The sequence below is a fragment of the Stenella coeruleoalba genome (genome assembly GCF_951394435.1).
Source record: "Stenella coeruleoalba genome assembly, chromosome: 1".
Lineage (NCBI taxonomy): Eukaryota > Metazoa > Chordata > Mammalia > Artiodactyla > Delphinidae > Stenella > Stenella coeruleoalba.
The window spans coordinates 95,043,228-95,058,227 of record NC_137169.1 but is presented as its reverse complement, the minus strand read 5'-3'; the positions used below and the strand labels follow the sequence as shown (position 1 = coordinate 95,058,227).

The window sequence follows — 15,000 nt, the reverse complement described above, 5'->3', positions numbered from 1 at the left end:
TATTGTAAATTATATCTATGCTAATGCAGATTAAAAGGGAAAATGATCTTGAAGGGGCTTTATTTCTTCACGAGCATGGTTTGTCAGACTGCTGGCTGTCCTCCCACATCTACTCTCCCCTTTTCCATGGTTTTAGCTAGGGACAGCCTGCTTGGTTAAAGACCACATTTCCTGAACTCCTTTGTCTACAGGTGTGGCCTTGTGACTAAGTTTCACCCCCAGGGAACGTGAATGGAGATATGCCAACTTCTGCCTCACGTGCTTTAAAGGGACATTGCTTGCCTCGGACTGGTAGCAATTTTGATAACACAGGTAAGGAGGATGGCAAAGGACAAAATGGAGGTACCTGCACCAATGAATCATTTCTGGGGCAAAGCTGTCCCTCCAGGCTGGCCGTTTTATTTTTGGGTCTCTTTATTATAGCAGCTTAGCCTTTGCTCTAATATGCCAGGTACTAACTGACCTCTATTAATGAAATATGGAGAATACTAAAAGACTTAAAATTTGCAAGCTTTGTGAATAAAGTACTTAGAAATACTTAAATTAAGTAAAGACCTCAACAATAGGCTTTTCTTTTTTCTATTGTTGATTCACCTGGCACCTTGGCCTTACGTTATAATGGAATGAACACATGTTCCGTCTATTGTTTCTTGTTCTGGGAGGATAAGGTTTTTGTTTTTGTTTTTCTGGTGCTGAAGGAAAGTGCAGCGTTTATTGCAGTACACCACGTAAGGAGTCCAGGGCAGGTAGTGCCCCAAACATCCAAACTGGGAATTTCCTGGCACTCCAGTGGTTAGGACTCCGTGCTTTCACTGCCAAGGGCCCGGGTTCAATTTCAATCCCTGGTTGTGGAACTAATACCCTGCAAGCCTTGCAGCACGGCAAAAAAAAAACCAACCAAACAAACAAACAAAAAAAACACCAAACCAAACCAAAAAAAAACCCCGGACTCCCCTGATAAAGGTTTTCTATGAGCCTATAAACACAGTGTCTTTTTGAGGGAGCTGGATTTATTTTTGGATGAGGATCATTCTACCCTTTCACTGACCCCTCCTGAGTGATAAGGAGGAAAGCTAAAGTGGTATTGCATGGTGGGAGGGTATTACTGCTTAAAGTTATCACCAGGCGCCTATCTCCTCATTTGTCAAGATGCCAGGGACTACTACCTGACATTTCACTCTGAGTACGCCAGAGATCAGTAAGACCAGAAGCAACCACCATGACTGGTCTCTGCCCTTAATGGAATTTTAAGGGGAAATTCTAAAAAATGGAAGTAAGGTAGTAGTTACTAGTCCACCAGGACTGAATTGGAATTCTCAGTTGATTGCTCAGAGACTTCTGTTCTTAAAGATTCATTCTAAAGAAGAAATAGAAACATCCTCAACAGAATACCAGTGAACACTCTTTCACAGCTGCAGATAATCAGAATTTGAAGGAACCTTGGTGAGTACCACTGCACATAGGCTTTTAGATGCCCTAAAATGGTTCTGCTTCGGGCAGTGATGGAGTGACAGGAACCAGACTTTCGCTCCTACTTCAAATAACTAGAAAACTGGATAGACTATATGAAACAACAGTTTTCACACACTGGACAACAGGCAGCATGGGACTGGCCCTGAGATAAGGGAAAGAAAGAAAGAAAAGCCAGACAAACTGCCTCAGCTTGCTGCCTAAAGCCATCTCCTTCTGGACCCTCCCAGCCTACAGCACAGGGAGGGAGGACCCAGATACAGCTAGGTGGTCTCTGTCAGTGGAGGACTCAGGTCAGAGCTCAAGGATGCAGGAGCTACAATTTGTAAGTCCGGGGTACCAGAAGGAGTGGAGAAAAATAATGGCTGCAGAATTTCCAATTTTGATGAAAATTTTAAACCCACAGATTCAAGAAAAGCTCAATGAACCCTAAGCAGAATAAACACAAAGAAAAACACGCCAAGGCACATCATAAGCAAACTGCTAAAAACCAGAGATAAAGAGAAAAGCTTAAAAGCAGTCAGAGATGAAAGATAAATCACAGAGGAACAAAAGTAGAAATGAAAGCAGACTACTTGTCAGAAATTAAATGTCCCAAAGGCAAGCAAGGAGGTACATGCAGGGTTCTGTAAGCAGCCCTGAGCTGGCCAGGCTGCATCCACTAGACTTAAAATGGATTACTGCAAACAGTCCTCCCCAAGTCTCTATCACTTGTTGCCCTGTTCTCTTCAATCTCACAGGTTCCCTTTTGGAACTGTGGTTCTTGTGCCTCTTCTGTGCCCTAGGTAAATGATTCTTGTTTCATCCTGTGCTACTAGTTTATCTTACATGATGGGTCTAACACTAACACATTAGCTTCTCTGATGAATACCCACTATTTATGGAGAGCCTATGTGTACAAGTACTTGCTGGACAGTTCAAATTAACTGCCATAAGAACTCTGAAAGACAGACCTTTAATTAGTATATATAAAGTACTTGAGTGTTTACTGCATACCAGATTTTGTCCTAAGCATTACCATGTCTTCCCTCGTTTAATTTTAACACTATTAACTCTTATGAGGTGGGTTCTATTATCATCACTATTTTACAGGTGAGGACACTGAGGCAGAGAGAAGTGAAGTAACTTACCAAAGACACACAGCTAATAAATGGTGGAGCTTGGGACTGAACACAGGCAGCCCACTCCAGAGCGTGTGTTGTTCTCCCAGGGATGCATCTGTCTTTTTGGTAGCAAGTGAGAGATGCAGTACGTCAAGATCACGGCTAAGCTGGGTAATTACGGCTAAGCCAGGAACAGAACCCATATCTGACTCCATGGCCCATCGTCCTTTCACCATGACACATTGTTTCTGACATTCTTCAGCATGTAATATGAATCTACTTCAACCCCTAATTGTCCCTTTAGGCTTTCACGTATTGGGTGATTTTTTTTAACATTTATTTGGAAGGAGGACGGGAGCCAGAATTCATAACTACATAAATGCCCTTATATCCTAGGTTCTAGATTCTGTCTCAACTAGAAATTATCTTTCTTTTCTCTGAGTAACAACACAAATAGCTAGCATATATTGAGAACCTTTTATGTGCCAGGTACTGTGCTAAGTAACTTTACATAAGTGATCTAAACCTAACCCTCACAAAAATCCTATGAGTTACATAACTTATTTACCATTCCCATTTTACAGGTGAGGAAAATGAGGCTTACAGAGAGTTTACTAACACTGTAAAGTCAATAGTGGAAGAGCTATGACTGGACCCTGAGTAGTCTAATGAGATAGCCCATGCGTTTATTATTTTGGTTCCTTTTGGTTGGAACTGTAGCTTTTGCTGTTTCTCCACCTAAAATAATAATAGCTAGGGCTTACTGAGTATATCATGTCATTTATACTTTATAACAACTCCAGGAAGTAGGCATATGATCACATTTTTAATAGAGTTCAGTTCAACTGAAGTTAAATGATTTACTCCCAAAGTGGTCTGGTTAAGATGTAAACCTGTCTCTTTAACTCAAAAACACATTTTCTCTACCATACATATCACTGTCCTTATAAATGTCATTCTTCTACCTAGTTCCCTGCTACTAGTCTTTCCCTGCTCCTATCTACCTTCAAAATTATGGCCAGTTACTTTTCTAAAATGCCAATCTGATAGGTCAGTTCCCTGCTGAAGAATGACCAATGGCTCCCCAGTGTACACAAGGGTAAACATTTTGTTATGGGGACGGAGGCTCTTTACAACCTGTCTTCAAGATACTTCCCAGCCTCATGTCCCACAACTCCATTTCACATGCCCCACCTCCTTAGAAAAACCTGTTTATGGGCATCCTCTAAGTAGGTGATACTATTCATAAACCAGTAAGATAAAATGATTAAGTACAATGAATGGGCTTTAGTCTCAAGAGACATGGGTATGACCTTGGTTTTAACACTTACTAGCTTTAAGGCCTTCCTTGGGTAAACTTCCTTAACCTCTTTTTATCTTTGCTTCCTCTTTTAAAAAACTAATAATAGTGTTGAAAGAGGTGAGAATTGAATGAAACATACACATGGTGCTCAGCACATAACTAATAAAAGTTCAATAAGTATTGCCTATAATTATTATATATTCACTACTATATAATTATATATTATAATTATTATGCCTGTTAAGTTCCTTCTATTTGTCCCTACTACCAGGAATATCTGTCTTCCACATACCCCTTCGTAACCGCTCACTTATCTTTTATTCTCCCAAAGACCCTCTTCGAGTGTCAACTTTTCTCTGTCTGAGTAAGGTGCCACCTCAGTTTCCTCTACTTCTCTGTGTTACAGAATTTATCATACTACTATAAAATTTAGCCTGTCTATCTCACCTGCTAGAAAGGGTCAGATAACAAATATCTTAGGAGGGCCACATAGTCTCTGTTATACTGCTCATGGCTCCTACTGTAGCACAAAGAAGCCAATTCAGACAATATGTGTAGACAATACGTAAACAGGTGGGCTGTATTCCAATAAAACTTTGTTTACAGAAATAGGCAGTGAGCCAACAGGGCCCACGGGCTGTAGTTTTCCAAACTCACATGCTAGACTATAATCTAGCTGAGGGTAAGAGCTGGGTTTTTCTTCTTTGCACCCTTAACCACAAGTTGGCCCAATAAATTGTTACTGAATTTAATAAGTGCATAAGTAAATGAAAGTTACAAAAGGTCTAAATTGTGTGACTCCTCTATCCTCCACAGCACAGTTTTATTACCACCTATCACATCTGAAGGTAGTTAGTTGCTGATGTAGGTGTTTGCTCCTTTGTATCCTTTGGGCCTTGCAATGTGACGGACACATAGGAGGTACTCAATAAAATGAGTATTGGTAGAAGAAATGAATTAAACATTCTTTCTGGTTTTGAGCATTAGAGAATAAAATAACTGTCTTGGACCAAGGGGGCTCCCTCCCCCTGCAACTCTGACTTAGACTGTCGTTGTGCTGGAATTCTACATAAATACTCCACAGAAATACTGGGTACTGGGTGCACAGGGATCAGGCTGTGGGGAAGCAGTGGAGTGATCAGAATTTCTAAGGTGTCCTCAGCATCTGTGCTCACTATCATCTGCTGCAGTGCTGGGAACCAGAATGCTAAGTTTGGCAGGTGCCTTTTCTTCATCTGAATCTAAATAACTACCAACATGAAAATTAGTTTTCCAAACTTATTTTTCTTAATATGTATGTTAGGCTCTAGTGGGGTGCAGAAAAGAGAGTACAGAAAAGATTAATATCAGTGTCTGCTACTGAGTGGTTGTGTAACTGCTCATAACAGACAAGATCACTGATTGAAAATATGATTTTGCTTTGCTGTAAGATATCAGACTAAGAACTCTTTTCTAAATGTCCTTTGTATACTGCAGCTTGCCCAGTGCTCTACCAGTTCTCTACTAACACATTCTAAAAACACATCTAAGGAAATCAACAAATAAACTTATAAAATACAATTTCAAACATACTCAGGATAAGGAAAACTAAGAGCTACACTAAGAGCTGTAATTCTTCTCATGGAACTACTAATATTGTGCTTTCTAGCCTCAATCTAATACAAACTTTGTAACCTTCATCTTCTACTCACGAGCATTTAAAAGAAAAAGTCAGTCTATTCTTTATTTCAGTGAGATACTCTTTGGACTACATACCTGTTTGGAAGATGATGACTGCCAAAGGTTGTACTTCCCCCAGGACCCACAAATAACCTCAGTCCTTCTTCTGCAATATACATTTACAATATTTGTTATAGGTACAATTATTAGATTGTCAAATAATATTCATATTATAATAAATTCACATTTTACATTCAGTTTTGTTAAAGAAATAAAAACTTAAAAAAAGAACTACATACATGTTTTAAAACAGGCAGTTTAAAAGATATCCTAATAGTTACTTCTTGTTAACTTTCTTAAAGCTATTTTTCTTAAAGCCCAGTAAAGAAGACAGCTGTTCCTACAAACTTCCTCAAGCAGGGTTTAATTATTTTTCTTTACAACCAGTTACATAATGAAACTAAGTCCATTGTTAACTGCTCTCTATTCACACCAGCATGAATAATTATAACTTTCAAATTGGTGGCACGTAAATTTTCAGTTTCAGTGAAAATGCGAAGGAGGGAATGAGGCATTCTGTTACTCACTACCATTTTAAGATCACCACCTAACCTTCCAAATTGCAATAGTGACTTGAGGTACTCATGCCCAGTTATGACAAAGCAGATGTAGATATCTGTCATAAGGTATATAATCATGGCAGACATTGATGCATAGTTAAAAAATACAATAAAAGCTTTCTTTAAAATTGATATTTTTAAACTAAAGTTAATTCTTTTCCAAATTTAATATCCATTAAACTAAACTATCCAAGAACTAAAAAGTTATCTTCAGATTTTTATGGGTGTGAAATTTATTTTACAAATACCAAACACTGAGTATCATAATGTACTGACTCTTTACTGCTGACCACATTGATTATACAAACCCGGGTCACATACATCCATATATACTTAATGGTTATCTACACACCTTCTGCACTGGAATCTAGGCTGAAGTCTTGACTTTGTAATATTTTCTCCACAATATCATCTGCATCCACTCTGGTGTCATCAACTCGCTTCAGCTGAGATTCTACAGAATCTTGTTTCACTGGGCATCTTTGAAAATAATTTTAAAAAATTTCCTTTTTTATTATGTTATGAAAAAAAAGTGTTTTTTTTTTTCTTTTTTCCATTTAAACTGAGACCAAAATGATACCTGTTGAGTGTTTCCGAAGCTGTATCTTCTTTATCAGCTGTATCAAGACTTGGTCCAGCTATCTTTTGCTCAATTTCATCACATGGCTCTAGAATACTTTCAATTCCTGTTGATGTACTTCCCACTGAGGTATTTCTCCTGTGGCAGAACTCAGAGAAACTAGATGACCGGGAGTGGCAAGAGCTATACCCTGTCAGAGAAAATCACTGTGGATGTAACACTAGTATCAAACACACTGCAACCAAACATTCTCCTCCCGCACCATAGCAATTCCAAGTCCCTTCAGAGCAATTCAACTTCACTCTTAGCCTCTACCTGATACTTTCGACTGCTGGCTTGCATAGCTTGATGTTCTAGAATGTCCACAGGCACCAAGTTCATCTGGAACAGAGGCACTCTTTGCTGAGAGATCTGCAATATGTCATAACATAATGTTACTATTACTGTCAACAAGTCAATGGTCAATTTGTATTCTAATCTACGTATTTTAGAAACTAAGTTCATTATCAAGTTACAGAGGGAAAGAAATCCCTTTAAATCAGTACAATGTAAACAACTGTGCTGCAAGAAATACTGTGCAAAGAACTTAAATACCTCAGTTTACTGAAGTGCTATAGTACTTTCCATAAGATTTAATAGCACTCTACCTTAAATAAAACTATTTCAGTTTTTATATTTAGTATTTCTCTTATAAAAAGGAGTCAGATGGATTTTTATAAATTCTCACAAAATTGCCAGGTTTTTGGGTGGTTTTTGAGGAAATCTTTCCCCAGATCCATCACGACAGTAGACACTTTGTTACTTTTGTGTTAGTGATGCTGGTGCTAGGCTATAATTTGGACAAATGTCTGTGGTTTAAATCAACACAGCGTGTGATGTAGCACTGAGAATAAGGTTCTTCAGAAATTGATTATAGTATTCAGTTTCAAAGTCAATGTACAAAAAAAGCAGTGTCAAAGCTATTTCTATTATTTTCCTAATAATGTGCATATTCCAGATGCCAATTATGTATTTCCAGAACTAGGCTTCTTCCACAGAATGCAGAAGGGTGACCATTTTCATTAGGGTGAAATATTTGGAAACTAGAACTGTTTTTCACTTAGAGGCAAAAGGAAACCAACTGAGTAACACAGCAATTATAGCAGCAGTTCTATAAATGATATTGAACACAGATGGGCCAACGAATGCTGCCAAATAAGTAAGCTACTGGAGCGACCTGGCCCTTCTGCAAAGGGTTTCTCATTTCTGGACAGACTGTAAGGTACAAATCCAAACCAGCATTCCTAGTCCTGCTTGACAGTGGTCCTAAGCCCAAATGTTTGGCTACAGCAAATTCTGAACTAAAAGAGTTGGTTCATATCAAGAGTTATATACTTTACGCCTAGCATTGGCTCAGATCTTAATTCATCCATTTATTTATTGGTTTTCAAAATGTATTCATTCAATAAATATTTATTAAGCTCTTACCAGGTCAGTGCCCAATACTGTACAAGATATAGGGGTACAAAATAAATAAGATAAAATATATGCTTCACAGTTTAGAGTAGAAGCAGTTATAATACAACGTGGCAAGTACCAAAATATAAGCACCAAAAAGAAGCTATCAAGAGCTCCAAAGGACAAATGCATTGAACACTACTTGGTAATGAAGGAACAACCTCATAGAGGAGGTTAACTCCAGGTCTTTAACAATGCATAGGAATTTCTCAGCTAGACTAGGCAGGGAAAAGCATGCCTTGCCTGTAGGAAAGCAAACAGTCTGGTAAAGTTGGCATATAGGGTAGTGGTGTAGATGACTGAAGGAAAGAGAGAGATGAGCAGATGCCTGCTAATGAAGGACCTTCTCCTATGGGTTTAAGGAAGGAAATAATTCAATGGCTTTAAGAAAGGGTGTGGCTTGACCAGACTGACATTTTGGGAAGATCACTTTGGCAGCAGGATGAACAGGGGGTGAAGGAGTGAAGATTTTCATAATAATTCAGCTGAGATATGTTGAGCAGACACAAATGACAGTACTTAATTACTAACTAGAAGTGTGTGCCAGGATAACTGCAACAGAAAATACAGGGGGAAGAGTTAGGAAGACGACGTGCTGGGTATGTGGAATTTGAGACACCTGAGGACACCCATCCACTATTCATGGAATTTCTACTGTGTCCCTGGCCATTATGCTGTTGATACAAAGAAAAATTAAGACCTGATCACAAAGAACTTAGAAGCTTGCTGAGAAAAAAAGATAAACAGATGGGTTTCAGTCTAATGTGACATAAAGTGGACCTTTCCAAAAAGCATTTGGAAATATGTGCCTGTGGTCAGGACGGAGGCCTGGAGGCAACATGAATTTGTAAATCAAACATATTAACTCATATTTACATGATCACATTTACATTTATGTGATAGTTAAATCCCAGGTACGGATGCCAGCACCCAGGGAAAGTGAGTGGAGGGAACCAAATCCTGGACAGTATCGATATTTTAACAGGAAGGTGGAAGAAGATAAAGAAGCCTCTGAGAAGCCAGAGAAAAGAGGTGGGAGCCAAGGCAAGAGAAAGCTTCCAGAAAGAATAAATGGCCAATTTATTCAGATGAGAGCAGAAAAAATGCCCACAGGATTTGACAGTCATGTTCTGGGAGACATCATCAGGAGAGGGCAGAATGTAGAAGCCAGACCACACATGAGTTTAGGAATAAATGGGCAGTATATTCTTCCTAGAATTTTGGCTATAACTTGCTCCCCTGAGTCTGAGAGAAAGAGGGCGGGGGATGGTGGGGGAAGGAGAGTGCGAGCCTATGGGAGAGCAGTACATGGAGAAGGATGTAGGGCTAATGAGTGTTTGGTTTCCAACATGAGAAAGAATTCATAATATTTAAATACTGAAGACAAGGAGCTAATGCAAGAGTTAAAAAGTACACAAAGGATTCACTGATCCCAAATCAGGAAATTTGAGAATCCTTATTACGCATAAGAAATCTTATCTTTGCAATCTGAAAAGTGGTGAAAATGTTAACCACAACACTACACCTTTCTTTTCATTCTTTCAAATAATAACCCTGGTCACATGGCGTGGGAGAAAAAAGGAAGCTCATAAATGCTTTTTCCCCAGCCAACTTAACATTCCCCCACCTGCTTTTAGCTCGGGGAGCAGCCTATGACTGGGTGTTTGCCTGGAGAAGTGGCCCCCAGGGTGTGGCCTGGGCCCAGCAGCAGGAACAGCAGCATCACCTGGGAACTTAGTCATGCAGCTTTCAGGCCCCAACCTAGATGTACTTAATCAAAACCTCTGGCTGCAGTGTCAGCAATCTATGGTTTAACAAGCCACCAGGTGATTCTGATGTGCACTAATGTTTGGGAACCAGTGAAAGAGGGTATGTGATTCATGGAAGAGAAGCACCACCTGAGAGATGACTGGCAGAAGCTGCTGGGCATGTGGAACGGGAACAATCCTGTCGTGTCCTGTCATTTCTGTGGGGAGTACAGGCATACAATGGTGGGGGTGGGAGTGTCACTGCAACATTTAGCTTTTAATTGGTCAGAGGATAACACACCCTTTAGACGAAATGAAGCATTGGCTTAAACAAAAATTGCACAATTGAAACTGCTGATAATTATTGGCCCATTTCAAGTTATATATACCCACAGAATTTTAAATCTGGGAGGGACTTTGGGATACTTTTAGGGTAGTACTGTTTCTTACAAACTGAAAAACCAGTAAGCGACACATCCATACCTGCTATCCCAAGATGAATTTTGAGAGTCTCTCCACCTTTTCTATCTTCTTCCAGAGATTCAGATTCACCAGCAATTGGTATAGACGTTGATGTAGAAGGAGGCCTGTAAATAAACATTTCTAAGGGTCAGAACTTGATTTCTGGTGAATCTGAAAGTTCGAAATATTGTTAAGAGATTGGTTGCGTAGTTACTACACAGCCTTAGTAAGGTGCCAGGTGATGTTGCCTCCTTGAGGATGAAAGTGACAAAAATCAACAAATAATGTATGAACATCCTCAAAACCTGAATAACATTCACTGGGGAAAAATGGGTTTTTACACAACAAAAAAAGTGAGACCAGAAAGGGCACTGCTTTGGGAAAAGAGAGGAGGTATGTTCTCAGCAGTGTCGGTGGAGGGCGCTTTGTCAGCTCTACTCTCAGGCCAGGCAGGGATGTTTCTGTGAGACGGAGGTGGCGGCACAAGCCCCTTGGCAGCCGAGGCTGGAGGGGATACCTCATGCCTCCAGCTCCGGTGCCTAAGATCTCTTGTTGGCTCCATTAACTTAAATTATCCATGATTTTATCTTCTTCCTTCTTCCCTGTAAACAGTCCACCTGCCCCAGGGAGAGTCTATAAAGAGCCCCAGTTGTTTAGATTTGATATTTTGGGCTGGATTCTCTGGGAGTAGATGATGGATAGATTTTCACTGGCTCATTCAAAGCTCCCATCTCCACGTAGAAGGTGTGAAGCAGGGAGGGGCAAGATTGAGTTCTAAGAACTTCTTTTTTTTTTTTTTTTTTTAAGAGGACATCCTTAATCTTTTGAGTTGGTTACTGAGAGGAAAATCACATCTTCCTAGAGACTATCCCTTGGTCACCTGAAATAAAACAGGAAGGCGATTGAAGGGGGATCATGAAGTTGATCCATTATGCGGCAATTCTTAAAATCTTACTGTATTAGTTCAATTCAGGCTAGTCAGGTCCTTGGGAATATAGACATTTAAGACTGCCATTAAACCTATTTAATTGATAGATTATTCCTATCCCAGGGTCTCCTAAATTTCAAAACTACATATCCTACTGGAATATGTAGGATATTTATCCTGCAAGTTTTTGTCCAACTAAACTCATACTCTTTCCCCAAATCTGTTTTCTTCCTATATTCCTCTTCTCTGTGAATGCCATTATAATCCAAAAGTCACCAAAACTAGAATCCTAGATACTGCCTCTGTCTCCACACAAAAACTATTAGAACAAATAAGTGAATTCAAAGGTAGCAGGATACAAGATTAATATACAGAAATCAGTTGCATTTCTTTACACTAACAATGAAATACAGGAAAGAGAAAGTGAAGAAAAATCCCGTTTAAAACTGGCTAAAAAGAAAAACAATAAAAACAACCCTAGGAATAAATTTAACCAAAGAGGTGAACGACTTACATGCTGAAAACTATAAACACTGATAAAGGAAACTGAAGATGATTCAAAGAAATGGAAAGACATCCCATGCCCTTGGATTGGAAGAATATTGTTAAGATGGCCATGCTACCCAAAGCGATCTACAGATTTAAAGCAAGCCCTATCAAAACACCCATGACATTTTCTTTCTTTTTTTAAATGGATTTTTTAAAAAGTTAATTAATTTTTTTGAATTTTATTTTATTTATTTTATACAGTAGGTTCTTATTAGTTATCTATTTTATACATATTAGTGTAGATATGTCAATCCCAATTTCCCATTTCATCCCACCACCACCCACCCTGCTTTCCCCGCTTGGTGTCCATATGTCTGTTCTCTACATCTGTGTCTCTATTTCTGCCTTGCAAACCAGTTCATCTGTGACATTTTTCTAGATTCCACATATATGCGTTAATATATATTTGTTTTTCTCTTTCTGACTTACTTCACTCCGTATGACAGTCTCTAGGTCCATCCATGTCTCTACAAATGACCCAATTTCGTTCCTTTTTATGGCTGAGTAATATTCCACTGTATATATGTACCACATCTTCTTTATTCATTTGTCTGTTGATGGGCATTTAGTTTGCTTCCATGACCTGGCTATTGCAAATAGTGCTGCAATGAACATTGGGGTGCATGTGTCTTTTTGAATTATGAGTTTCTCTGGGTATATGCCCAGTAGTGGGATTGCTGGGTCATATGGCAGTTCTATTTTTAGTTTTTTAAGGAACCTCCATACTGTTCTCCATAGTGGCTGTATCAATTTATATTCCCACCAACATTGCAAGAGGGTTCCCTTTTCTGCATTGGGTCTTCATTGCTGTGCACAGGCTTTCTGTAGTTGTGGTTAGCAGGGGCTACTCTTTGTTGCGGTGTGCAGGCTTCTCATTGCAGTGGCTTCTCTTGTTGCAGAGCATGGGCTCTAGGTGTGTGGGCTTCAGTAGTTGTGGCACGGGCTCAGCAGTTGTGGCTCGCAGGCTCTAGAGCACAGGCTCAGTGGCTGTGCTGCATGGGCTTAGTTGCTCTGCAGCATGTGGGATATTCCTGGACCAGGGTTAGAACCTATGTCCCCTGCATTGGAAAGCAGATTCTTAACCACTGCACCACCAGGGAAGTCCCACCCATGACATTTTCCACAGAACCAGAACAAATGCTCCTAAAATTTATATGGAACCACAAAGACCCAGAATTGCCAAAGTGATACTGTGAAAAAAGAACAAAGGTGGAGGCATAACCCTTCCAGACTTCAGACTATACTGCAAAGCTACAGTAATCAAAACAGTGTGGTACTGGCACAAAAACAGATATACAGATTAAATGGAACAGAATGGAGAGCCCAGAAATAAACCCACACACTTATAGTCAATTAACCTATGACAAAGGAGACAACAACATATGATGGAAAAAAGGCAGTCCCTTCAACAAGTGGTGTTGGGAAAGCTGGACAGCTACATGTAATCAATGAAATTAGAATACTGCCTCACACCATACACAAAAATAAACTCAAAATGGTTTAAAGACCTAAATATAAGACATGATGCCATAAAACTCCTAGAAGAGAACATAGGCAAAACATTCTCTGACTTAATAAGCACCCCAAAGTTCATAGCAGCACTATACAATAGCCAAGACATGGGAACAACCCAAGTGCCCATCAACAGATGACTGGCTTAAGAAGACGTGGTGTACATATACATATACATATATATATATATATATATATATATATATATATATATATATATGAAATGGAAAATTACTCAGCCATAAAAATGAAATACTGCCATATGCAGCAACATGGATGAACTTGGAGAATATTACACTTAGTGAAGTAAGTCAGACAAAGACTAACATTATATCATTTAAATGTGGAGGCAAAAAAATAATATAATGAATCTACATACAAAACAGAAAGAGACTCACAGACATAGAAAACAAATTTATGGTTACCAAAGGGGAAAGGGAGGGATAAATTAGGAGTATGGGATTAACAGATACAAACTACTATACATTAAATAGATAAGCATCAAGAATTTATTGTATAGCACAGGGAATTATATACAATACCTAATAATAACCTATAATGGAAAATAATATGAAAAAATATACAGAACTGAAGCATTCTGCTGTATACCTGAAACTAACACAATATTGTAAATCAATTATACTTCGATAAAAAAAAAAAGGAGTTCCCTGGTGGCCTAGTGGTTAGGATTTCACGCTTTCACTGCCATGGCCCTGCAAGCCGCATGGCATGGACCACAAAAAAAAAAAAAAAAAAAAGCCACCAAAACTAGAATTCTAGATATTGCCTCTGTCTCCTTCCTATTCACTTTTCTTCATATCCAATCAATTTCCACACCCCGCAGATTCTCTCTTAACATTTTTTTTTTTTTTTTTTTTTTGCGGTACGCAGGCCTCTCACTGTTGTGGCCTCTCCCGTTGCGGAGCACAGGCTCAGCGGCCATGGCTCACGGGCCCAGCCGCTCCACGACATGTGGGATCATCCCGGACCGGGGCACAAACCCATGTCCCCTGCATTGGCAGGCGGACTCTCAACCACTGTGCCACCAGGGAAGCCCTCTCTCTTAATATGTTTCCTATTCATGATCTCTTCTCTGCCTCCACCAATTAATTGAGTTTGGCCTTTGTACCTGGATGAGTGCAAGTGTCTCCTAGCTAGTCTGCCTACCTCTATTCCATGCTACTCTTACTGTGGTCTTTCTGAATGTGCATATGAACATATTACTGTCTGATTTAAAACACTTCAATATGCATATGAACATATTACTGTCTGATTTAAAACACTTCTCAAGACCTTAAAGATGGCAGAGGAGTAAGACATGGAGATCACCTTCCTCCCCACAAATACATCAGAAATACATCTACATGTGGAACAACTCCTACAGAACACCTACTGAAGGCTGGCAGAAGACCTCAGACCTCCCAAAAGGCAAGAAACTCCCCACATACTGGGTAGGGCAAAAGAAAAAAGAAAAAACAGAGACAAAAGGATAGGGACGGGACCTGCACCAGTGGGAAGGAGCTGTGAAGGAAGAAAAGTTTCCACACACTAGGAAGCCCCTTCGCGGGT

The 15,000-nt window shown here is 39.5% G+C and overlaps 1 protein-coding gene across 1 annotated transcript in view; it reads right to left on the bottom strand.

The window, feature by feature from the left end:
• Positions 1-15,000, bottom strand: part of EEIG2 (EEIG family member 2) — a 107,910-nt gene that overhangs the window by 4,887 nt on the left and 88,023 nt on the right. Inside the window, exons 6-10 of the mRNA XM_079915940.1 lie at positions 10,464-10,567; positions 7,051-7,146; positions 6,736-6,925; positions 6,508-6,635; positions 5,632-5,701 (exon numbers count right to left, since the gene is read on the bottom strand). Coding sequence (XP_079772066.1) covers positions 5,632-5,701; positions 6,508-6,635; positions 6,736-6,925; positions 7,051-7,146; positions 10,464-10,567 — 588 coding nt within the window. The remainder of the gene's footprint in view (positions 1-5,631; positions 5,702-6,507; positions 6,636-6,735; positions 6,926-7,050; positions 7,147-10,463; positions 10,568-15,000) is intronic.